At 35.4% G+C, this 26362-nt stretch overlaps 2 protein-coding genes across 3 annotated transcripts in view; one reads left to right on the plus strand and one right to left on the minus strand.

Moving 5' to 3' along the window:
* LOC145241299 (uncharacterized) overlaps window positions 1-26362 on the plus strand; it is a 548760-nt gene that overhangs the window by 301152 nt on the left and 221246 nt on the right. Inside the window, exon 2 of one of the 2 annotated variants that reach the window (XM_080104050.1) lies at window positions 23093-23251. The exons of the other annotated variant lie outside the window; for it this stretch is intronic. Within the exon in view, the coding sequence (XP_079960176.1) occupies window positions 23093-23113 (21 nt within the window). The 3' untranslated portion in view covers window positions 23114-23251. Of the gene's footprint in view, window positions 1-23092; window positions 23252-26362 lie in introns of those variants that run through there. 2 annotated transcript variants of the gene reach the window in all.
* LOC145241298 (uncharacterized) lies at window positions 9543-19618 on the minus strand. The gene is made up of 2 exons (XM_080104046.1): window positions 18329-19618; window positions 9543-13150 (listed from the first exon to the last, which is right to left on the minus strand). Exon 2 carries the CDS (start codon window positions 13147-13149, stop codon window positions 11626-11628), a length of 1524 nt encoding a protein of 507 aa, XP_079960172.1. The 5' UTR covers window position 13150; window positions 18329-19618; the 3' UTR covers window positions 9543-11625.

The raw sequence follows: 26362 nt of genomic DNA on the forward strand, positions 1-26362 counted from the left end.
TTCTCAACAATTTATTTTCAATCATAGTATTCTCAACAATTTATTTTCAATCATAGTATTCTTAACAATTTATTTTCAATCATAGTATTCTCAACAATTTATTTTCAATCATAGTATTCTAAACAATTTATTTTCAATCATAGTATTCTCAACAATTTATTTTCAATCATAGTATTCTCAACAATTTATTTTCTATCATAGTATTCTAAACAATTTATTTTCAATCATAGTATTCTCAACAATTTATTTTCAATCATAGTATTCTCAACAATTTATGTTCAATCATAGTATTCTCAACAATTTATGTTCAATCATAGTATTCTCAACAATTTGTTTTCAATCATAATATTCTTTACAGTTCTACTTTCGTCCAGAATATTCTCAACAGTTTGATTTTTACAATGATAACATTTTTTCCCCCTCATGAAGCAATAGAAGCTTAAAATACAAACAATAAATTACTTTTCTCAGATCAAAAATTATCCAACAATAACTGTTAGATGGGTAGATTTCAACATAGAAAGCAGCATTTCTTCCCCCTTTGTCAGAAACATTGTTCATAGAAAAAGAAGACTAAAAGGACAAAATGAAAGCAAGAGTTGCGATGCTGCTGAAAGTAAAGTCAAGATGTAGTTTCTGCTTTCTCTGCTGAAACGCTTAAACGGGTTTGTCCTACTTGTGTCGGGTCAACATGACAGTTTGAAGATGTCGAGTCTGTAACAATAATAGTCTTCGTGGATGTTTTCTCTGTAGAAGAAACGGTCCAGGGGCTGATTGTAACCTTTTGCAAAGACGATGAGATATTGAGGCTCCTCTTAAAAAGGTCAAAAGTCGCCTGGATGAGAAAGCATTTCTTTTCTTCTTGTTTTACTTTTTTTGTTTTCATGAGGCATGAGAGCTAACGTTTCTAAAGTCTACCTCAAGACAACTTATTGCATCTTGCCATTTACAAGATGATGCAAGACTAAACGAAAACAAGCGAAAAAGATACTTCTATGATTTGTTTGATAATATTTGATTTTCCTATTTTGTGGCATATCAACAATTTGCTTTTTACTGTTGAAGGCAGAGATGATCTATAAGGCCCAAATTCAAAGTATGAGGTGATACACTTTGTTCTTTAGTCCTCTTACTCCATGAGTGATGTTTTTGACAAAGGGGAAAGATTTGCTGCTAGTATAAGTCGGAATTTCATGTTAAATTTTTCACTATTTACTCCAACTCTGCTCAATACGTGAGTAAAGCTAGGTAATATGTAGGGCTGTGACAACAGCATATTCTTTTTATTGTTTTGACTCTTGAGTATATATCTGTTAATATCTTATGTTTTTATATAAACTGATGTGGTTTTCTGTTGAGTGTGTCTTACTGTGTCGGATATGGATATATACTTGAGAGTCAAAAGAATGAAAAGAATATTCGATTGTTACAGCCCAAGTAATAGGTTATGAAAATATATGATAATTTAGCTTCAACTGTGCTCAACACGTGTGTAGGGATCCCTCAGTCTTTGACAGACTATGGTTACACACCGAAGGGGTGCTGCGCGTGAAAGTCTTATTGGCAGGAGGTACGCAATCTCCCAGTACACCTCTCCTGAGTCAACATTGTTAAATATCAGTGGCAAATGAAGTGTACAAAATGACTAGAAACAAATGCAGAGATAAGCGGAGAGCACATACAGCGCCTAGAATTCCAAAATGGTCACCCATCTGGTACGAACCAGGCTCAACATTGCTTAACTTTGGTGATCTGACGAGAACCGGTGCATCAACGTGATTATGCCTTGCATATACTATGTGAGTAGAGCTATGTAATAAGTAGGGCTGTGACAACAGCATATTCTTTACATTGTTTTGAATCTTGAGTATATATCCGAAACTACATCTTGACTTTACTTTCAGCAGCATCTGAAATGCATCCAAAACCAAACTCCTATCCTTACATCATCAACGCTCTGATCCCCAGCTGGCATCAATTGTGATGGATGGCTCTCGTCTGGGTGAGGCCCCGTGTTTTGACAAGCTTCTGGGTTTGACCTTTACTCCTGATCTGAAATGGAACACGTACATCAAGTCTGTTGCCAAGGTCGCTGGAAAGATGGTGGGATCCTTCTACCGCTCCAGAAGATATCTCACTACTGATGCAATTCTCTATCTATACAAAAGCCAAGTACGTCCAAGGATGGAATACTGTTGCCATATCTGGGCAGGAGCTGCTAAAAACAGCCTATCCTGCCTTGACAGAGTACAAAATAGACTTCGTGGCTTAGTGGGGATGCCCTTTTCTCTACCCTGCAACCTCTCTCCCACAGAAGAGACGTTGCGAGCCTATCCTTGTTTTATCGTTATTTCCATGGCAGGTGCTCGTCTGAACTCCAATCTCTGGTCCCCCCTCGCCAATCTTTCACGAAAAACACCCGTCTAGCTGAATCCACTGTGAAAAATTTCCCCCACTCTATATCTGTGCCTAAATCAAAACGCGGATTCCATAAACAAAACTTCTTTCTTAGAACTGCACGCCTGTGGAACTCTGATTCGTCTGCCTGCTTCCCTCCGGACTACAACTTGGATGTCTTCAAGTCCAATATTAACAAATTCCTAATGAACCGCCCCCTTAAGTAAACACTTCAAATCTCCACACTAACGTAATGTACTTGCAATAACCCTTATCCCTGAGTGGCTTCCGGGCCTTGATAAGTGGTGATCACTGTGTAAAAAAAAAAAAAAAAATATCTTATATGTTCTTATATATACTGATGTGGTTCTCGGTTGATTGACTGTGTCTTACTGCGTCGGATATATACTTGAGTCAAAAGAATGAAAAGAATATGTTGTTGCCAGAGCCCTAATAATAAGTTATAGAAATATATGATAATTTAGCTACATGGAATCTTCCATGTTTGATCCTCCGTAGGGAATCGTCAGGCTAGAATGCTACAGGTATGAAATGTGGAAAATTCAATGTAGAATCGGAAAAATTTGTGTCTATTTTCCGATGTCAAAAGCGATACTTTAATTGTCTTTTTTATTCTATTTCATGTTATTTTTTAATCTTCCACTGCTGGTAATAATAATAAAATAATAATAAAATAATAAATATTAAATCTAATACCACACCTTCGCACGTGTGTTTTTACATTTGAGAAAATGTAAGCACATTTAACATGTGTTTTTATGGTAATTTGGACAAAATAACAATTTTATAGTTAAATATTTAGAGGTTAATAAAGAATATGAATTAGAATCGGTAATTGTATTGGAATCGGGAATTTAGTACAGAATCAGTAATTGTATCGGAATTGAGAAAAATATTGGGATCATCCCATCACTAATATCAACCCTTTTTTTTTTTTTTTGGTTATTTAATGCCGGATTCGGTCATTTTAGTAAAAGATTTTAATTCTTCAAGTTCTTCATACCTTCAAATATTTATTCATAAAGTTTGGTTTGGTTGTTTTGTTTTACGGCATATCAACCCTTTTGGGATTATTTAATAGTGAATTAATAATGTAATTTTGATAAAAGTTTTTAATGCTGAAATTTTTGTATATCTTCAAATATTTATTCACAGTGTTTTGTTTGGTTGTTTTGTAGAGAAAAATTGTTTTTGTTGTTGATGTTGTAGAACATGATTGAATTTTGCAAAAAAAAAAAAGAACAATAAAATTTTTTTAGTGCATTTTAGGTCAGGAAATGAGTATCTTCAGACAGCCTGATGTATTAGAACCATGCAGATGCAACAAGTATTAAATAAAAAAGAAAATGCTAGTCTGTCCATGAATGTTGCTAATAATTCCTTATCTAAAATCTCCACCATTTCTTTATTTCTCTGTTTACATCATTTCCTAAATAATGGATTTCTTCATCCGGAAATTTCCAATTCACAAGATCTTTCTTTTCCATTATATTTAATTCAGTTCCTAAAAACTACTTTGTTTGACGTTCCATAGAAAATGGTCAGCATTATCCATTCAATGTGACAGCTTCCAAATTAGTTTCCTTTGAATATTTTCTTTCCTTTCTCTTTTCTTCCACCTCAGCACTCCTTCGTTGACTTATCCACTAATGTCTATTTCCCTGCAAGTAAACACTAATTGGTTAATGCCAGTGTGGAACCCCACTTAGAAGACAAGCCTTCAAAGTAATGTCTTTTCTTACTGAGCCAAGAACCTTGGAGTCATGTCTCTTAATATTGGTTGACACTCAAAGAAATCTTTTTTCATAGTCAGATTAATATAGAATAATTATCGTCTAAAACAAACTGAAAACTATTTTAAAACAATCTTGTAATTTCTCTTTTTTATGAAAGAATTCGACACCCAATCATGTGCTCTTGAGTATGACCTTAAACGACATCCAGTTGTGAGGCCCCATTTGGGGGCTGACTACAGGGGAAGTTAAACTGTCCTTAACCATTGCTCTCGGGTCCACAATACACACACACACACACACACACACACACACAATACACACACACACACACACACACACACACACACACACACACACACACACACACACACACACACACACACACACACACACACACACGAAAAGAATAATGGAAATAGTATTCCGACGAGATAAAGAGACAAAAAAAGGAACAAACCAAGTTATATGTTCATTAATGTTTCGTCTATATTGTAAGACTTTTGCTGGATAAAGTCTTGCAATAAAGACCAAACGTTTATTGACATATAACATGGTTTGTTCCTTTTTTCATCTCTCTATCTTGTCGGAATACTATTTCCATTATTCTTTATATATATATATATATAGTAAACTGATGAAGCCGTACAAAAACATTGAGTTTTGCTATCAATGTAACGTGGATTTTACACTTTATTAATTCATAAAATAAAACTTTAATAATTCATAAAAATAAAACGTTACTTTAGTAATTCATAAAATAAAACTTTAATAATTCATAAAAATAAAACGTTACTTTAGTAATTCATAAAATAAAACTTTAATAATTCATAAAATAAAACTTTAATAATTCATAAAATAAAACTTTAATAATTCATAAAAATAAAACTTTACTTTAATAATTCATAAAATAAAACTTTAATAATTCATAAAAATAAAACTTTACTTTAGTAATTCATAAAATAAATTTTATTAATTCACAAAAATAAAACTTTAATAATTCATAAAATAAAACTTTAATAATTCATAAAATAAAACTTTAATAATTCATAAAATAAAACTTTAATAATTCATAAAATAAAGCTTTAATAATTCATAAAAATAAAACTGGAAAGAAATAAACAAAAATCCTGTCGGCGTTTTTTTCTCAACAAAAGTTTTTTTTTATTACCGTTATAATTGTTTTGACATAAAAGTTCCTTGCCATCGTCCATCTCGCCCCGTGTACACATTGCCTCTCTAACCCCTCGCTAGCTTTATCCAGTCGTTTCTCTCATTTGCATTTACACGTCCGTTTTCTTCGACGTCGACTTTGTTTCTGCTCGAGCACGTGTTGCATTTTTTTCCTTTATTTTTCTTTTTTCTTCCGGCGCAAATTTCTTAATTTGCCTATGGCTTTTTTTCAGCTGCTGGTGTTGCTATCAATCACTTCGCAGCCAGTCATCCTTCGCTGCTGCCGATAACTTACCACGCGTTTATATGCACTGTGTTACATCAAAAAAATGTTTTATTAGATGTGCAGAAACGATTGTATGGAGTAAAATGTTTTTTTTTTTAACAAATTCGGAACATTTATTAAACTATTATTTTATTACATTTTGAGCTCTAGTAATGTATATACTATTAATCCATTATCCTAACGTTTGTGTGAATGTAAAAGAAATCTATATTGTTTAATTTTCTTAATACTGAGAGACTTAATTCTTGCTGAATTATCCGTGCAGAAAGATGAATATATTCTGGTTTCTTATTCTGTAATTTTTTCGTTTCTGAATATGAAACTAATCCAAATAATACGATTGCTTTTGCCGTTGCTTTTCTTTCAACATATCAATAAGTATTACTTACGTCTTTGTCAACGAAAAGGCACTCATCCATCAAAGCGTGTTTGTGAAGCTTTTTTTTTTTGCCGCCTATTCTGTTTTTTTTTTGCCACCTATTCTGTTTTTTTTTTTCTTTTGGCGCCTATTTTTTTTTATGAGAGTTTCTCCATTTCGCTAATCACATATTTAGCTTTTTATGATATGTTTACAGAGCACTTGCCAACTTCCCAGTGGGTTTCTTTGTTTATTTCTTCTCACTTCCTTCCTCCCTCTCTCTCTCTCTCTATCTCTCTCTCCCTCTCTCTCTCTATCTCTCTCTCCTCCTCTCCTCCTCCTCTCTCTCTCTCCTCCTCCTCCTCCTCCTCCTCTCCACCTCTCTCTGTCTCTGTCTCCCCCCCTCTCTCTCTCTCTCTCAGTCCTTTTCGCCTTGTCCAGGCGCCAAATCAATTTATATCTTCCGTTTTATTTCCCCTTTTGTATGTATGAGGTGTACAGGTTTTTGTACACTAGTACACATATGTATGAGGTGTACAGGTTTTTGTACACTAGTACACATATGTATGAGGTGTACAGGTTTTTGTACACTAGTACACATATGTATGAGGTGTACAGGTTTTTGTACACTAGTACACATATGTATGAGGTGTACAATTTTTTGTACGCTAGTACACATAGGAAACTCTAGTCCCTTCAGAAGTAATCTCCTCTAGCTGCAAGGCATTGTTGTACCATTCCAACAACTCCGCCAAGTCCTCTTGTGTGAGCATATCAATGACCCATTGCCTCTTTTATCTCCTCAATCAATATTTTTCCCCATTCTTTATCTGTGCCTAAATCAAAACGTAGATTCCATGAACAAAGCTTCTTTCTTAGAAGTGCACGCCTGTGGAACTCTCTTCCATTTGCCTGTTTCTCACCTGACTACAACTTGGATGTCTTCAAGTCCAACATAAACAAATTCCTGATGAACCGCCCCCTTAAATAATGACACTTTATCAAATCTCCATTACTAGTGATTACTACGATATTATCCCATCGATTACTTTACATGCAATAACCCTTATCTCCGAGTGGCTTCCGGACCTTGATAAGTAGTGTCTACCATGTCAAAAAAAAAAAAATCTTATAACGACAGCCTCTAAGAGCTTAGGGAATGACCAAACGTCCCAGTAAAAAAAGGCTGGATTATAGGGAGGATGAGGAACTGTCTTGATGCTCATCTTAATCAAATAATCTGTGACAAGTATAATGCATACTTGGTATAAACTTTGTGCAAATCTTCCGAATATTCAGTTTCTTGAAAATAATTGTGTGTACAGTTCCCACACTGACATCAAACTGTGGACTTATTGTCGCTATAAAAACACTATGGTCCTTATCCATGAAATTCTTTATTTGGCCAATCAACTCTTGTGTTCTGACTTCCTTACTCCTCACACACCTCTCATCATCCCACACAGACTCTCTGCCTTCCTTGAATCTTTTATGCAACTCAAAAATTGATGTTTGCTACATACAAGATGATCCAAAAGCAGTCTGAAATATTCCATACATTTCTATGGCATTTTTTCAAGTTTACAAAAGAATTTTATTGCATATCGTCCGTCAAAAGTGTCTTCACGTCCAGATTGCATTTTTGAAGTTCGCCAGTTGTGACAATCAGGCTTTAGTAGAGTGTATTCCAATTCCTGCTATACCTGTTCATTTGAACCTGAAATCATAGACATTGGTCAGTCATCTCATCAGATGAATAGCAATGACATACTGAATTTTCAAGTCTACGGCAATTTTAAATAATTTTAAACAATTTTAAATAATTTTAAACAATTTTAAATAATTTTAAATGCCTGTAAAAAAAAAAAAGTCTGGAAATTTCTTGAAGTCACCTGGCACTTTCGATTTTCTTACAAAAAAAAAAAAAGAAGGAAATAAAATTGTTCGATTATGAGCAGAGAAATCTTTCTCCAATGCTTTCTTCACAATTCGAAACTCCAGAAGTCAAAGAGTCCTTTCTTAGACTAAAACTTGATCTCGCTATGAGATATATCAATATCCGCGCATTTACTTTCTATTTCTGTCATATCTCTCAAACGTTGAGTTACTAAAGAAGTTAAGAACATTAATTTCCCTTCCTTAATTGACCAATTAATTATGTTACAGTATATCTTTCTATGGTTTCTTGATTGTATTTGATTCCAGGGTAAGAATTCATCTAAGCTGGTAGAGTATCCAGTTTAGTACTTGATGCAACATCACTTGGGGATGGTGAATCATCTATAATATAAATCTAACCTGTATGTATGTATGTATGTTTGCCTAAAACTTTCGACACAGGCAACAGATTTTCACAAGATAGGTATCGTTTTGGAGCTTGACCCTTCGGGCGACAAATATCGAAAAATCGGCTAAAAACAGTAATTCCTTCATCCTCAACTGGGCACTTTTCTACGGGGAGGGGTCGCTTATTTTCGCCGATGTTTTCGAAAATTATCCCCTCTTTTCGATTGACTAGCCTTAGTTTAAACCGTCGTCACTTCCGCTTTGGTGATGGACGCGGCTGCAAAGACGTCACGTTTATTTTTTTTACATTCTTTTCTTCCTTCATATTACGGGTTCGAGCCTGCCTGCCTACTAATTTTTTTTTTTTTGCTCAACACACATCTTCAAGCACCTGGGCAACGCCGGGCACCCAGGCTAGTTTCTTATATAAGCCATTGTGATGTAGCCATAACGAGTGAATGTTATTAAGACTTCAAATACTACGTTATTTTGGATATTTCGTCAGGATTTACTAGTAGGGGGATTATCCTTAAGCCAGGTTATCTTGAGAAATCCTTGTAGAAAGAGACCACAATCCCTTTAGCATGGTGAATCAAATTCAAACAGCAACACAATAAAAATATGTCATAAAACAACTGAACACACATTTGTTAATCAAATATTGTGTAACATGCAAAGGTCTTATTAACAATGATTAGGTTTCATGGAAGAAACAGGTTGGCGACCCAACAAAAGAGTCGTCTGCACTCAAGGAGGAGCAATAGAAAAAAGAGTGAGATTTCTTGAATCTCGTGAAAAGTAGGACAGTGTCCTCCAATATCTCAAGACGTCACCATTTCTCCAGAGGCACAAATATGAATATTAAGAGGGGGCAATACTCCTGAACAGAGGCAACTCTATCATCTATATAATTTCACATATTTAAGTTTTAAACAGCATTTTCTTTAGTCTGTGATGCTTAAGTCAGAAATAGCATTTTTGTTGGTCTATAATGCTCAAGTTTAAAATAGCATTTTCATAACTTCATACACAGATTTAATGGACGCATTCTATGACTTTTAAAGATGATTGACAGTTTTAAAATTATTTGGTTAAAGTTTTCTGTAGTGTCAACATTTCTAAGGTTTCCATTAATGCTTAATTTACAAAAACTAAAAACAAAAAAAAGGGAATGAAGTCTGAAGAATCTGTTAAAATCGAGTTTAATTTTGATTTCTCTTTTGTCTTCTGAAACCTTTCTATTTCAAATTTAAAAAGAAACCCATTTTTTTTTTCATCTCCCACCGTCTCTATCGTCATTGTGTTAATGGAATGTTACCTTGACTTTCGCTAAGCCTTATCAGTCACTGTTGATAGCAACATTTCATAGTGTGGTACGATATCTTCACGAACCCGAGTTGGCCGATGGTTTCGTGATTACCACATACGTTGACTGGTCTTTCTCTGTTTCCTTCCACGCCCACGTTGCTTTAAGATCCGTAGAAAGAATTGATGAGTATGGCCCAGTCGACGAAGGTTGAATTTGTTGCTGGAGGGAAGAAAAGTTGCCAAGCAATCAAAGAAAAAATGTCTGAAAGCGTTTGTTATAAACAATAACAACGTTTATTAACACAATCTTCAAACACCACGCAAGGGGAGTGATTGTGGTTGACTGGCGGAATAAAGTTTTCTTAGAAACTCTTGACTGCAATTAAGCAGCGTTGATGAAGAATGGCAACGGATTTGGTTCTTTAAGCGGCGGCAAAAAAATGAACCAACTCGATTTTTCGCTTTGGGTATCCTCTATTTATTGGCCCGAATACTTGAACAATCAGTGTCTGATTGGCCAGCCAATGGGGATTGCCGACTAATAGCTATCGTCGTAACAATCACTCAGGTTAGCCTTTGATTGGTTTTAGATAATCGGCCAATTAGTTGCAATCATTGGGAGGGGCTATACGGAGCAATTCTGTGATTAGTTGATGAATAATGTATAGCCGCCCAGTCCTTGTGCCAAGCTTGTACTCAATTCCAAGTTAGGCCGACCCAAAAATGATTGCCAACTTAAAAATATATTTATTGTTTATAATTTGATAAATTATGATTTTTCAGCAGGTGCAAACGTCTGCACTTTGTTTTTGTTTTATCTGTCATTCCCAATTTCTTTGCACTTAAAATGTCGGACTTTCAAACCGAATTAATTTTACTTATATAGTTCGTTTATAATTTTGAAAGGTCAATACACCTACAGATGGTTTTTGTTTTATTGACAGATTTATAGGTCAAATCCTGTTCTTGCTAAGGTCGCCATCTCTTTGCACTCAATGACAGTTTATTACACTTGGTTCTTAAAAAATGTTGGCTACCTTAACAAATTTTATACTGTTCAATAAAACAATTAATATTATAATTTAATTAATTATTGTTTAATTAACTTCGCCAGTCAACCTTTTGACACTTAATTAAAAGTGTCATACTCCTCCCCCACTTACCGACATTTAACCTTTGGTTAAAGGTCGGTAAATCATGTTTAACGGTACATACAGAAGACATATAATTACAATGATTGATTACACAGTTCAGTTTTGTATGTGTCCATAGAAAAAAAATCAATTGTTCATCCTAACAAACAACCCCATCTTTTTTTTCTACATCCCCCCTTTTTTTTTTGACATTTTAAAATATTACAAAAAATGTTTTCATTTTCTTTTTTTTTTTTTTACAGAATTATTATCTCTTTTTTTTTATATAATGATAATAATGACAACAACAATAATAATAAATGTTCATTGCAGAGTCCTTCATTTTTTTTTCATGCATTTGTAGGAAATTTTTTTCTTTTTTTTTTTTTTTTTTTTTTTTTTAATGCATTTGTAGGAAAATTTTTTTTTCATGCATTTGTAAAGATTTTTTAATCGATTGTTCCAAGAAATTCAGATCATTACACTGAAAGTATCTCCACCGATGGTAATTGCAAGGCTTCTTTCGGGATATTTGTGGTCTGTGGAGTTTGTATGTCACCTATTGGTTCAAGTTCGATTTGTTGTTCCAGTCTCTGCTGTTGATCAGTGACAACCGTTCCTGAGCTCCCAACATTCTTGTGCAGTTTAGTTGGTTCATTTCTCTTAAGCTTACTTAAACAATGGCGTACTATCAGGCTTGATGTTAACAAAACTGATACAATTAATAAGATGATGGCTATTACCAAAATTAACCAGGTAGAACTACCTACTTGTTCACTTTCTGTTAGGGAATTTTCCTCTCTAAGTGCATCGAGTTTATGTATTAATTCCCTTAAATTTATTTTCTTTAGAGGACTTACGACATTAGGGATTGCTTGCGGGGTCATGTTTGGAAATCCTTTTATTAGAGGTTCCCATAGGCTTAATCTACTAGTAAGTGTGATATTCATCAATGGTAAAAAAAGAGTCGCTGGTCTCAAATTTTTCCTCGGCTTGGTAATAGGGAGGAAGGGTTATAGCGCCGCCATAGACCCCACAGCCCAATGGCACCTGCAGAGTGGTCAACGGAGGAGATATTTTTATTGTTTTGGGAGGTTTTCCGGTACATACCTGAGATAGTTCCAACTCATCTTTCGCTGCTATCGCCCATGCCCCATCTGTTATCCTAATAGCATTTGGCAGCATTACATCTAGGAGGACTTCTATTTGACAATGCTGCCCTATTCCCTTTTTATTATCCTTGAATAATTCGATTACACACAAATGGTGATTGCTGAATGTATATATCGGGCTATTAGATACGCAGGTTCCGAGTAGATCATGTGTACATTTTTCTGCCTCGGAAGAGGTAAGCAACATGAACTTTTCTCTAGTTTGATCAAGAGCAATATTTTCGGATTCTATTTTGTATTTTGCGACAGTTCCCAATCCCTGTTTCTCATGTGGATAAGGAATCGGTAAATTAATGACTTGAAAGACTTCATATATACTACCGGTATCCAACAATGGAAGTGACACCACAATCAGCAATTTACCATCTTCGATGAGAGTTAGACAACCCAATGACTTATAGTAATACCACAGCTCAGCTGTGGGATTCGCTGGCAATCTTAGGTGATGAGGTAGTTTGGCCTGAACTTCTAGTAAGTGGTCTTTTAATGCAAAAGGTTCCACTATATTTGGAGACAAATGACCCAAAGCTAACATATCAGACTGTGCTTGCAGGTTTTGTATGGAGTCCAACAGTGCTTGCAACTTTTTCTGCAATTGTTCGATGATTGTTAAAAAACGAAGATATTTTCTTATGCAATCTTCCAGTTTTATCACTCGGATCATTAATTCTCCAGTGATATTTCCGAGCTCCACTTGCATTTCCTTAAACCCCTCCACTAACTCATTTATTTTGCGACGGTTATCGGCTAGTTCCACCCTGGTTATATTTAGAATAGTAATACTATCCTTTTCTACTTGGGCCAATTTCATCTGACCTTTTTCAGAAGTCCTCAATCTTTTCTTTAGGGCATCTAATTGTTCCTCTGTTATAGTCCCAAAAAGTACGTTTAACGCTTTCCCCATTATGGGAAGTACCGATCTTTTTTCTCTATTTTGTAATAGTTTCAATCCATCCAAATATTTTTCTATAACCTCCACACTAGTTTTCATAATCTTTATGTCCTGCATAAGTGGGCACCACAGATTAAAACATTTCCCTTTTTCATTAGCTATGCAATCAATTTCCAAATCCTTTCCTACTAAGGTGACCTCGTCTATTTCTTTTCTCAACTTATTTAATAAGGAGTAATAGGGTTTGAAGTTCATCGTAAAAACTATTAACCATTTTGACCTTGTAATCGTTACTTCACTTGTTTTGCGAAAAATTACATTCTGACTATGTCGCAGGGCTGCTACTGTTGTCAGCATGCTCAGCAGGAGTAGGGACTTCAATTCAGCCATCCTACAAGAGAATAGGGGGTTAAATTCAGTCGGTTACTAATGAAAGGTAATATGGTTCCGTCTAACTTTAAAAACTACTTCTTTTCAAGCCTTCTGTTTATATATTCCTTCTCTATATTTTATTTTATTTTGTTTTGTTTTTCAGACGCATCCATGGAAACTTACATAACCATCTCTCTGTTATATAATGCCGGTTTTAGATTTTATCCAGCACACATGCTTGATTCGCTGAGTCACAACTTGGTGCAAGCTGGTGATCAGTTATATTATGGGATTGGCCCGATGTCAAGTCATCCCTTTTTTTATTTTGATAGCTTCTTAATCTGTATTTTAAAGGTGTATCTTCTTTTTCTTGATATCTTTTTCGTAACTCTGACAGGGGAATTTCGTCTTCACTCTCCCAACTATCCAATTCATTTTGCACAAAGGCATTTCCTACTTCTTCAATTTCTATTTGTGATCTAGCAATTGGGCTTGGCTCAATCTCAATTTCTGACTCCGAATCAGTCTCCGAGGGGGCTTCTACCCACCTCGTCCATCTCATACGTGGATTTGCTTCTTTTCTTTTAGGAATTTCCCATTCTTCTACTCCTGCTAATTTTAAGTCATTTGCATGAGCCTTTTTTACTTTGCCATTTATTTGGTCCCATACAACAAAATTTACTGGACCTGTCTGATTAATTATTCTATAATAAGGAGACCATTTTTCGTCAAGCTTCCCTTGTCGTAGATGCTTCTTATGATACACCGGATCTCCTATTTTGAGGGTTACCTCTTTCCTCCCCAAGTTTACCCTTTCATTTCGTTTCTTCTGGGCACGTTTTATCCTCTGCCTAGCTTGCATAAATATCTTATGTTGATTTTGGAGGATTATCTGGTGAAAATCTTCTCCCAGATATTTCCTACGGGGTTTTAATAGATTATCAATAGGCAAGATTACATCTCGACCAAATAGTAAAAAATAAGGGGAAAATCCGGTCACTTCATTAATAGAAAATCTTATGGCCGCTAATGCCTGAGTCAGGAATAAATCCCAATTTTCCTTGTCGTCTTTAGTGAGCTTTGCCAATGTATCTCCCAAGAATCGGTGGAACCGCTCAACCTTAGCATTAGCTTGTGGGTGATAGGGGGATGTTACAATGTGCTTGATGTTGAGACCTTCAGTTGTTTGTCTCATTACTTCATTAACGTTTTCTGGGCCATTATCAGATACCAGTTCTAAGGGGGTCCCAAAGCGCGGGATTATTTCGGTTAGTAATAGTCTAGCTACAGTCTGAGCTTTCTTATCTGGTACTGCATAGGCTTCCGGCCAGTTAGTTAGCCAATCCACAAAGCTAACTATGTATTTATTTCCCTGTGGAGTTTCCCCATAGGGTCCGGAGACATCTACACTAATTTTTTCAAAGGGATAAAATGGGACATCAGTTTCTTCAAGGGGTGCAATTTCAGATTTGCCGCTCCTCGACTGACAAACAACGCATAGGTTTACATGGTTTGTGACTTCCTTGTACAACCCCGGCCAGTAATATTTCCTGCCTATGAGTTCGTACGTCTTGTCAATACCAATATGCCCCATTTTATCATGAAGCTGTCTCAATATGTCCCCTCGAATCTGTTTGGGTATATACAACCTAGGTCGGACGTCTCCGTCTCGGTCAGAAAGATAGTATAGCAACCCATTTTGTACCATATATCTTTCTAGAAATGCTTTAGATGCTTTACCTGACTCTATGGTTCTTTTTAGCGTCTTAATTTCTTCATCTTCCTTGTATCTGTCTAATTGGGGCATTTCTTTTTTGGGGTTTTCATCCGTTCTATCTGTTTCATCTAAGGTGTGTCTATAATCCAACCTATGTGAGTTTATCATGTTTATTTGATAAAATTTATCATCAATTTCAAGTTCTTGAGGCGTCGATTCTTGTTCTAGCTGATTAGGGATACGTGACAATAAATCGGCACATGTATTTTCTTTGCCCGATAGATATTCTATGGTACAGTTGTATCCACTTATTTTTAAGGCCCATTGTTGTATCTTTTTATTTGTCAAATCTGCTTTAAATAGATATTTCAAAGGCTTATGATCTGTTTTTATCACGAATTGTGCACCGTTTAGATAATAATCAAGTTTTTGGAGAGCATATACAATAGCAAATGCTTCCTTTTCTATGACAGGCCACTTCTGTTGCGTAGATGTTAACTTGTGAGAAAGAAAGTAGATAGGTACTTCTTCTGGTATTCCTGGGACAGGACCGTCCTTCTCAGGACATGGTTGAGTTAGACATGCCCCAATACACAGGTCGCTCGCATCTGTGTACAAGATCATAGGTTTATTTATGTCTGGGTATGCCAATAAGGGGATCGTTGACAGTTGATCTTTCAGCGTATCAAATGATCGCTGGCAATCATCTGTCCACTTAAAGCGAGCACTTTTTTTTGTGAGAGCTATAAGAGGGGTAGCTATTCTTGAAAATGCAGGTATGAATCTTCGGTAATATCCGATTGCGCCTATAAAACCCCTGACCTGTCTAACAGTTTTAGGTTCTGGCATCGAGCGAATTACTTTGACCTTATCATCATCTGGCTTGATTCCTTGTTTATTTATGACAAATCCCAAGTATTTAGTTTCTGCCATCATGAACTGACACTTTGCCAGTTTTAATTTTAACCCATGTTTTCTCAGTTGATTGAATACCGTTTGAAGGTGTTGGAAATGTTCATTTATATTGCTCGAGAAAACTAGTATGTCATCGAGATATGCCATAGCAAAGCCTTCCAACCCTCCAAGTACTATGGACATGAGTTGTTGGAAAACACCTGGAGCATTAGCCAATCCAAAGGGCATAACTCGAAATTGAAAAAGCCCGTAGTGGCACACAAATGCAGCCTTTTCACGGTCATCTTGATCCAGGGCTACCTGCCAGTACCCTGATCTCAAATCAAGGGTGGAAAAACATCTTGCCTTGCCTAAGAGGGCCAGTATATCATCTATTAATGGTAGTGGATAAGCAAGCGGCTTAGTTATGTTGTTGAGGGCTCTAAAATCTACACAAAAGCGGTGTCCCCCATCCTTTTTGTCAACCACTACAATGGGAAAGCTCCAAGGAGATCGTGAGCGTTCAATCACCTTAGCTTCCAGCATTTCTTTGACAGCTTCTTCTACTAACTCCCTTTTGTGTATCGGAGTTCTGTACGGTTTCATTTTTATGGGTGGGTTGTTTCCAGTATCTATTTTCATTTGAACCGACTGAGTTCGTCCCAACTCCTTATCTGAGTTAGCGACAACATCTATATTCTTCTGAATTAAATTCACTATCTCTTGTCTATGCTCATTAGGTACGTTGATGTCCTTAGGATTAATTGTATTTTTGCTCATCTTAATTGGGCGTTTCTCAATGTACCTGACTTGCTTCCGAATTCTTATTGGCGCTACCCTTCCCAAATTTTCACCCTTGGGAACGCTCAAAGTTTTATTACCCAAATTTGCCAACATAACTGGAATCTTTCCCTTCTCATTTTCTTTTACTATCGCTTCAACTAACACTATTTCTTCCTCCTCCGGTATTACCTCCTCCGTTGAAATCACCTGGTATAGGTTTTCTTTATTTGGCTCTGAGGGGACTAGTTTGGCTGCGCAGGAGATAGCAGTTCGTGGGGGTAATTTTACACTGTCTGTAGTGTAGATTTTAATTTCCCCGCCGGAACTATTACCCAAGGGAATTTTTACCCCTCTTATCGTTAGCCGATTTGGATTAAAACATAATTGTGCTTTATTTATTTTTAACCAATCCTCCCCTAAAATCATGGTTTGGTCTAAGTCAGGTGCAATGTACAATTTTGAACCTGTCTTAATCTTTCCGATTTTAATAGGTAGGTGGATCATACCATTTAGTTTCATTTTCTGTCCATTTGCTTGAGTTACTGTTAAATCTGAGTCTTTCAACTTTATTTTGCTATCTCTTAGGTCTTCAAAAATTGAGGACTTTAGAAGCGAGACTTCTGACCCGGAGTCTATCAATGCTTCTACCTGCTTGCCCATGATATCTACCCTACACGTCATGTCCGAGCCCTGTGTGAATAATTCATATTCTTCTGCTCCTTTTGTGTTGGGAATATTAATCATTTCCCGTTTAGAGCAGGAATTTCTTGGATTATTCTTTTTAGGAGCAAGAGTACCCTTATTCTTTTTTTCTTTTAATGACTGAATATGGTTAGTTCTGCGACTTTTTGTTTGTGCCGGTGCCTTGGTGTTTCGTTTTTCTGAAGTCGAGTAAGTTACATTCCCGCTTTCAGACTTTGGACACCTTTGTTCGTAATAATTCCAGCGTTCATGCTGATTTGAAGTAATCCCCTTTTTTTTTACTGGTTGTCTACAGCTGTAACAACCATGACTCTCTCCAGACCATTTTCTATGGTAACCCTCCGCCTTTGGTTCCCTTAGTACTGTATGAGAGCCTATTCCCTCCTGTTGCCAATGATTTCTACCTGAAAATTTATTATTCATTTTTTCTCGTTTCCCACAGCCCAGAAGTCGCTCATAAAGCCTTTCACTTTCTCTGGCTGATGACAAAGCCTCCGACAGTGTCTTTGGGTTGGCTCTGGCCACATCTTCCTTAATGAAAGTATTGTTTATTCCATCAATGAAGAATTCAGCTAGCTGTACCTGTACAGCTGACCCTTCTCTCAGTTCAGAGTCTCTATAAGCCAGCCTTGCAAGACTTGACATTCTACTAGCCAGTTCTGCAAGCGATTCATTTTTTCCTTGTATCACCTTAATCAATGCTCGAGCAGCATCAGCAGGGTTGACAAACTCTCCATACTGTGCTGTGATTTCATCGAATAAGGCTTTACTGGAAGTATCCGAATGGTCATCAAGATAAGTTCCAATCCATTCGGACACTACTCCATCTGAATAGTCATAGGCTAGGTTAATCAATTCAGGGTCCGATAAATTATGGACCCTTTGTTTTTTTTTCAATGCCATCAGCCATGGTTTCAGATCTGCCGGTCTACCAGAAAAAATTGGGATCTTTGATCCAGCTGTTACCAACATAGGTGAAATATTTGAACGAGAAGTAGCCATTGTATTAAGAAAAAAAAAAAATAAACACACCTAGAAGCTATTTAGAAATGAACCAACATGCACAATGAATGCAAAGAACAAAGAAAAATAGTCACTTACCCTGACTCTGTGGACTTTTCTGGTGAGTGGCTTGAGTAGGTTGAGCTAATTGCTTCCTAGGCTGGTTTCTGGGTGGAGTGTCGTTGTGCCGGTGAATATACAGAGTGTCGATCTTGTGTTTTGAAGCGCCGATACTGGATTCTGCGACACAGATGCGACGAGATCCGTCTGGTAATTAACCAGGGTCAATCCTGCGTCTTAAGGCACCAAATGTGGTACGATATCTTCACGAACCCGAGTTGGCCGATGGTTTCGTGATTACCACATACGTTGACTGGTCTTTCTCTGTTTCCTTCCACGCCCACGTTGCTTTAAGATCCGTAGAAAGAATTGATGAGTATGGCCCAGTCGACGAAGGTTGAATTTGTTGCTGGAGGGAAGAAAAGTTGCCAAGCAATCAAAGAAAAAATGTCTGAAAGCGTTTGTTATAAACAATAACAACGTTTATTAACACAATCTTCAAACACCACGCAAGGGGAGTGATTGTGGTTGACTGGCGGAATAAAGTTTTCTTAGAAACTCTTGACTGCAATTAAGCAGCGTTGATGAAGAATGGCAACGGATTTGGTTCTTTAAGCGGCGGCAAAAAAATGAACCAACTCGATTTTTCGCTTTGGGTATCCTCTATTTATTGGCCCGAATACTTGAACAATCAGTGTCTGATTGGCCAGCCAATGGGGATTGCCGACTAATAGCTATCGTCGTAACAATCACTCAGGTTAGCCTTTGATTGGTTTTAGATAATCGGCCAATTAGTTGCAATCATTGGGAGGGGCTATACGGAGCAATTCTGTGATTAGTTGATGAATAATGTATAGCCGCCCAGTCCTTGTGCCAAGCTTGTACTCAATTCCAAGTTAGGCCGACCCAAAAATGATTGCCAACTTAAAAATATATTTATTGTTTATAATTTGATAAATTATGATTTTTCAGCAGGTGCAAACGTCTGCACTTTGTTTTTGTTTTATCTGTCATTCCCAATTTCTTTGCACTTAAAATGTCGGACTTTCAAACCGAATTAATTTTACTTATATAGTTCGTTTATAATTTTGAAAGGTCAATACACCTACAGATGGTTTTTGTTTTATTGACAGATTTATAGGTCAAATCCTGTTCTTGCTAAGGTCGCCATCTCTTTGCACTCAATGACAGTTTATTACACTTGGTTCTTAAAAAATGTTGGCTACCTTAACAAATTTTATACTGTTCAATAAAACAATTAATATTATAATTTAATTAATTATTGTTTAATTAACTTCGCCAGTCAACCTTTTGACACTTAATTAAAAGTGTCATAATAGAACTTGTATTTTCGAACTATTTACACGATTTTATTTTCGAAAATGGATGTTTTTTTTTTTATTTTATCATCTAATGTTTTCTGCTGTTTTAATTTCAACTTATTTCACCCGCGTAGTATCGTTTAAAAATCAACAAAAAATCAATACACCATGGAGTATTGTTGTCACATTTGGGCTGGTGCACTTGCTACTAGTCTCTCGCTCCTGAACAAGGTTCCAAAGAGAGTCACCAACCTGATAGGTCTTGAACTGTCGTCCAAGCTTCAACCTCTGTCCCATCGACGCAATGTTGCATCCCTCTGCTTGTTCTACAAGTATTTTAATGGTGGATACTCTAACGAACTACAAGCCTTTGGACCTCCTCGACGTAAATACCCCTGACAAACCCGAAAATCAGCAAAATCCCACCCCTACACAGTAGAGATCCTTAGATGTAAGAAAGCTTTCTACTCTAATAGTTTTTTCCCCCAGGACTGCTAGACTTTGGAACTCCCTTCCGGGTTCATGTTTTCCCAACTGTATTGACAGACAAAAGTTCAAGTGTAATGTGAACAAACATCTTGCTATTCAACTCCCTTCATAGTATCCCTGCAACTTATGCCCCCAATAGTAGCCCCCTACTTCAAAGTGTCACTGTGCCTTCTTTGGGGTGAAAATGGAATAAATATAAATAAATAAAAAAACAACACATAAAGTGATCTATGACTTTGTGACATAACAGTTAATGCACTACACTATAATACATATGGTCTAAGGTTCGAATCCTAGAACCAGTCAAGCTACGCTGATGAGAGGTAGGACCTCGAAACATGCATGTTCGTAGATTACTGTTTTCGAAGTAAAATAAAAAATAATGTGTTTTTTTGTTTACGTCCAAAAAATATGGGCGATTCTCTAAGGCAAAAGAGTTTCCATGATAATCAAAGCTGAAGACGCTATTAAGCGTAGTATCGTTTAAAAATCAACAAAAAAATCAACAAATGTATATGAGCCATGAACTAAATGACGTCACGGTAAAAAAAAAGATTATATAAAGGAGAGAGCGCGTTTGAGAAGACGATTACGTTAGAGATGTGGATGACATTCAAAGCATGTTCAGAATCACATTTTATTTGGTGAAGTACTCAGAAATAAATGTCGTTGTTAAAGGAAAAAGTATTCGAGTTATCACTTGTCTTCTGTTCCTTGCAACGTAGACTGCATACAACGTGTGGGTCCTGTGTGTAAACGTGTCGAACTAATATATATATATATATATATATATATATATATATATATATAGCAATAGAAGTTATATATAATTTATTGTTTGTCTTTCAAAAACATTTGCTGGACATGTTTAACCTCTGGTCTGATTTCCCGATGGCGGATGGAGCCAAAATGCTGCAATGATCGGAAAAAATTATGAAGTGGAAAGAAAGGAAAATATCTGGTTCTCTGACTTTTCTAAAGTTGTCAAAACGTATTTTTGTATTTTTAGCATCGGAGTTGTAGTTCATTTTTTTCAGTGACAAGATAATTCATCATATCATACTGTGGAATGAACTCTGGGCGTTTTAGGGTGAAGGGATACTCGTACAACGCACTTGCACACGGAAAATCAGTCGTACAAAACCTAAAACAAAATATATTCATCTGATCACTCCACAACACAAACACATCTCGATGTTACAAACATTCAATAAAATGCAATGCATGCAAATTCATGGCTTTTGTCTGTCTAACTACTATTATATAAAAGTCACTCTGTGTGTGCGTAAGTAGGTTCCGAAACGGCTGAGGCTATCTTTTGCAAATTTCACACAAAGGTAATTTATATGTCTGACAGTGTTCTTAGATATGTTTTGTACAGAAATTCATCCGATATGTATCGAAAATCGAAAAAGTCCGATCTCAAAAATAGTCTTTCTTCTCTTAGAGATAAAAAGAATTTTCACAGGGAAACATTTTACATAACACCGACCAAGGAAAATAAAATCTCAGCAAGTTATTTCTTCTTTAAAAAAAAAGAGAAAAACTACTGGCCAAATATTCTAATATTAAAAAAATTATATGTATATATATATATATATATATATATATATAATTTTTTTTTAATATAATTAGCCACTGACATGTGTTTCGTCATCTACGACTCATCAGAGTGGCTGAATCTAGCGAGATTCGAAATCGGGGCCCTACGGTAATGAGCCTAAACCCCTTACCGCTGACCCATCTCACACGACTGTCTGGATATATCGCGATTTACTTATATATATATATATATATATATATATATATATATATATATATATATATATATATATATCTGAGAGAGTGAGAGATGTGTATGTGTTGGAGATGAATCGTAAAAAGTAGATAGACCAACACCACAATCGATTTGATCAACTACAAAAAAAAAAAACTTGTTTAAATGGCTTCATTGATTAAAGTAAAAAATAACAGATTTGAATGGCCGCTTGATGAAACGTTTAATAAAAAGTTAATGGTCCCTTCCCCTTTTTCTTGTGTTTCTTTTTCTAAACAATTTACTTTATTATGCAATGCTGAAAAACAGAAACAAAATGGACGCAATAAGTTTTATCAATAGATTAAATTGTTTCGATAAAAAAAAAATGAAGCGTTGTGAACACTTATGGGAAATTCATTGCATTTTTTACATTTTCAGAGAGAAATCTAAATATGATGAGATTGGAAAGTGATTTTTATGTCTTTTTTTATATCTACCAATCGAATATCTATTTTGATTTGTCTATATCTGCCAGTTTATTCCTTTTATAGAACTCCATATTTATTATCGCGTTTTATTTTCATCGGTGAACAATATGAATTGCATACGCATATTATTGGTATGAGACTTATCTATGGTACTCAACGATATGTTGCTTTTCTAGTGTGTTGGGGTGGCACCCCTACAGATTCTGACAATGCACTATTCCTGACGTAACTTCCGGTAACCAGGTTCTGCCTGAATCCAAGACTCAGAAAGAGACAGTCGTATCTTTATTTTGCCCTTCAGTTGAGCGGAGTTCCCACTCAACTAACGTCGTTTCTGTATTTTATGTTTAATATATTTTTCATTTAATTGTTTCCGAGTTTACTCGTTATTCTTTCCAACACTATGACAGTGACAGCATGCAACAAGGAAGGAAAAAGAAAATAAACAAACTGCTGCTAAGTCTGATGAAGCCGTATATCGTCGAAACTAAGTCTATTTTAATTTTTTTAATGTTTATTAAAAAAAAACATTCTGCACTAAATTGGCTTAATTTGAAATTTCAACTCAAATTTACACAATGCGAAGACAAATATCTTTAATTATTTCTAATTAAAATTTTCCATAAAAAGTGAAAAACTTTGACTCAACAAAAGGGTACAACGTAAGTGTAGAGCTTATTTAATAGTTTGTATCTTGATAAATATGAAATCCAATGTTTATTATTGTTTTGTTTTCTGTTTTTAGGTAAGAGAACCTTCGTTTTGATTGGCTGCAAAAATAGTGGTATGTTAACATGGCATTTTTTACATTATTTTCTTCAATTATTTGTGTTTTTTGTTTTAGAATGTGTCAGTCAGATCAACAAACGCGAATACATGTTCAACCATTTGGCCATAATTATTTCCACGTTTGTTTATCGTATATATATATATATATATATATATATATATATATATATATATATATTCACAATTAAACAATGTCGCAGCTCATACAATCCATGAAAACTTCAGTTCAGACCGGAAGTTCAAGAAAAGTTTCACCCACTTTGCGCTCATTAGCTGAACGTATCCGAACTTTCACTTAAAAAAAGTTTATGTATATAGCTATGTACAAACCAAATTTATTAACCACGGGGAATTAAAAAAAAAAAATAAAAACTGGAAATTTTCTTTCTCACAGCTAATAAATTTAGTCTGTATATAGCTATTATATAATTTTGTACGACTACAAATATATATATATATATATATATATATATATATATGCTCTCCGCTCATCTCGACATTGTTTCCAGTCGTCTTGTACCTCAACTTGCCACTGGTATGCAACAATGTTGACTCAGGAGATGCGTGGTTGAAGATTGCGCAACTCTTGCCACACAAATTTCACGCGCAGGCACCCTTACAGTGGGTATCCATAGTCTGTTAAGATTGATGGAAGCCTTTATATATACATATACATATATATATATATATATATATATATATATATATATATATATATATATATATATATATCTGTAGTGGAATGGGGACAAAAGTGGTTGGTCGCGTTCAATGCTGCCAAGACTAAACTAGTTTCATTCAATAATTACAAGAAACCCTCTCTACCACCCATAGCAATGGCCAACGACTCTTTATCTGAGAGTCCATCTTTCAAACTCCTTGGCCTAACGTTCACAGGAAACATGAGTTGGAACAATTACATTGAAGGCATTGCCAGGGCCGCTGCAAGAAAGGTAGGCTCTCTCTACCGTGCTAGAAAACTACTAACACCCGAAAGTATCCTGTATCTCTATAAGGCCACCATTCGCCCATGTATGGAGTATTGCTGCCACATCTGGGCTGGTGCATCTGCTACTAGTCTCTCGCTCCTTGACAAGGTTCAAAAGAGAGTCGCAAACCTGATAGGCCCTGAACTGGCATCTAAGCTTCAGCCTCTGTCCCATCGACGAAATGTTGCATCCCTCTGCCTTTTCTACAAGTATTTTAGTGGTGAATGCTCTGACGAACTGCAATCACTTGTGCCCCCACGACGCGAGCACCCTCGACAAACCCGACAGGCTACTAGATCCCACCCCCACACTGTAGAGATCCCTAGATGTAAAAGATCTTTTTACTCCAATAGTTTCTTCCCCAGAACCGCAAGACTCTGGAATTCCATTCCAGGTCCCTGCTTCCCCAACAGTACTGACATGCAGAAGTTCAAGTGTAACGTGAACCGACACCTTGCTGCCCAAATCCCTACATAGTACCCCAGTAGTTGTTGCCCCTGATAGTAGCCCCCTACACCAAAGTGGCAATTTGCCTTGTTTGGGGTGAAAATGTAAAAAAAAATAAATATATATATATATATATATATATATATATATATGGCTATTTCCGGGGAAACAGAAGCTGAATATATATATATATATATATATATATATATATATATATATATATATATATATATATATATTATACAAGCATCAGAATCTTATATGCAGATTAATTTACGTTTCGACGATGTTGATCATCTCATCCGAGGTTCAACAACGGTTTTTCCGATGTTTATATAATTTCACTAATAAAACTCCATATATATTGAGCACTTTTGAAAACAATATCATTTTTTTCAGTTGAACAGTTGAATACATTTGAACTTATTAAATTACCGTGTGTGTGTGTGTGTGTGTGTGTAAATTGCAGAATGAATTCGTGAATGCGAATTGTTGTCATATATATTAAAATGTAAAACAAGACATGTTGTATGGAACTGATGACAATGACATATACACAGTAGATAGGAAATGTTTTGCTGTTAGTCTCTCTCTTCTCCCTCTTCCTGTCCCTTTCATTCTCCTTTCCTTTCTCGTCTCTCTCTCTCTTTCTCTCTCTCTCTCACCTTTCTCTTATGCTTCCCAAGAATGTTTCATGCAACATTTGGTATAATTCTGACTAGGACACAAACAAAAGATTCAAAATTATACAACGGATAATCAGTAGTGGATTGGTCTAATACATTGCAAGAAAGATAAATAAAACAACAAAAAAAACGACAGTAAAGAATAGAATAAAACCAGAATTGAAGAATTACTAACTGTAAAAGAACACCGCAAAGTGAGGAATCTTGGATATGTTTGAAGCTTAGCTCATTATTCAACGCCATCCTTTGTTTTATTTCCTTTATTTTGGTTTCAAAACGAAAACAATTGAGAAAGATTAATGAAGTACAAATAGATGAAACGTTATCTGATTTCTTTTATTGATTCAATGTGATTTAATGTTTTTGTTCCTATTTTGTCCTTTTTCTTTTTCGCGTTTGTACTTTTACGTCAAAACGTCTCGTTTGTTTTGAATAATTTTTGTGGAATATTTTTTTTAATATCATTTTGTTGAATATGTTTTTTAATATTTTTTGTGAAGTATTTTTTTAAATATTTTTGTTGAATATAGTTTTTTTTTTTAATATTTTTGTGCCGAATATAGTTTTTTTAATATCTTTTTGTTGAATATTTTTTGTAAAATATTTTTGTTGAATATAGTTTTATTTTAATATTTTTTTGGAATATATTTTTAATATTTTTTTGTTGAATATGTTTTTAAATATTTTTTTGGAATATATTTTTTAATATCTTTTTGTTGAATATGTTTTTTAATATTTTTTGTGAACTATTTTTTAAATATTTTTTTTGGAATATAGTTTTTTATGGAATATATTTTTTAAATCTTTTGTGGATTATACTTTTGTTTCCAATATTTTTTGTTCAATATATATATATATATATATATATATATATATATATATATATATTACCATTACTCCCAGGTCCATTCTGACCCGGAGTGGTAGTACTTGTTAGGGTCCCAACTATGGGTTAAATAGAAACTGACGTGAAAACAACAAATATATTTTATTAAAAAAATTTTCTTCAAAACCTTTGGATTCGGCATTAAATACCCGAAAAGGGTTGATATGCGGTAAAACAAAAACAACCAACCAACCAACCAACCACCCCATAATGGACTC

Source organism: Euprymna scolopes, chromosome 20 (assembly GCF_053919585.1).
Source record: "Euprymna scolopes isolate OS-2025 chromosome 20, ASM5391958v1, whole genome shotgun sequence".
In the NCBI taxonomy this organism is placed as follows: domain Eukaryota; kingdom Metazoa; phylum Mollusca; class Cephalopoda; order Sepiida; family Sepiolidae; genus Euprymna; species Euprymna scolopes.

Excerpts from the sequence above, each read along its gene's own strand:
- LOC145241298 (XM_080104046.1), bottom strand. The coding sequence starts at position 13,149 with ATGGCTGAATTGAAGTCCCTACTCCTGCTGAGCATGCTGACAACAGTA.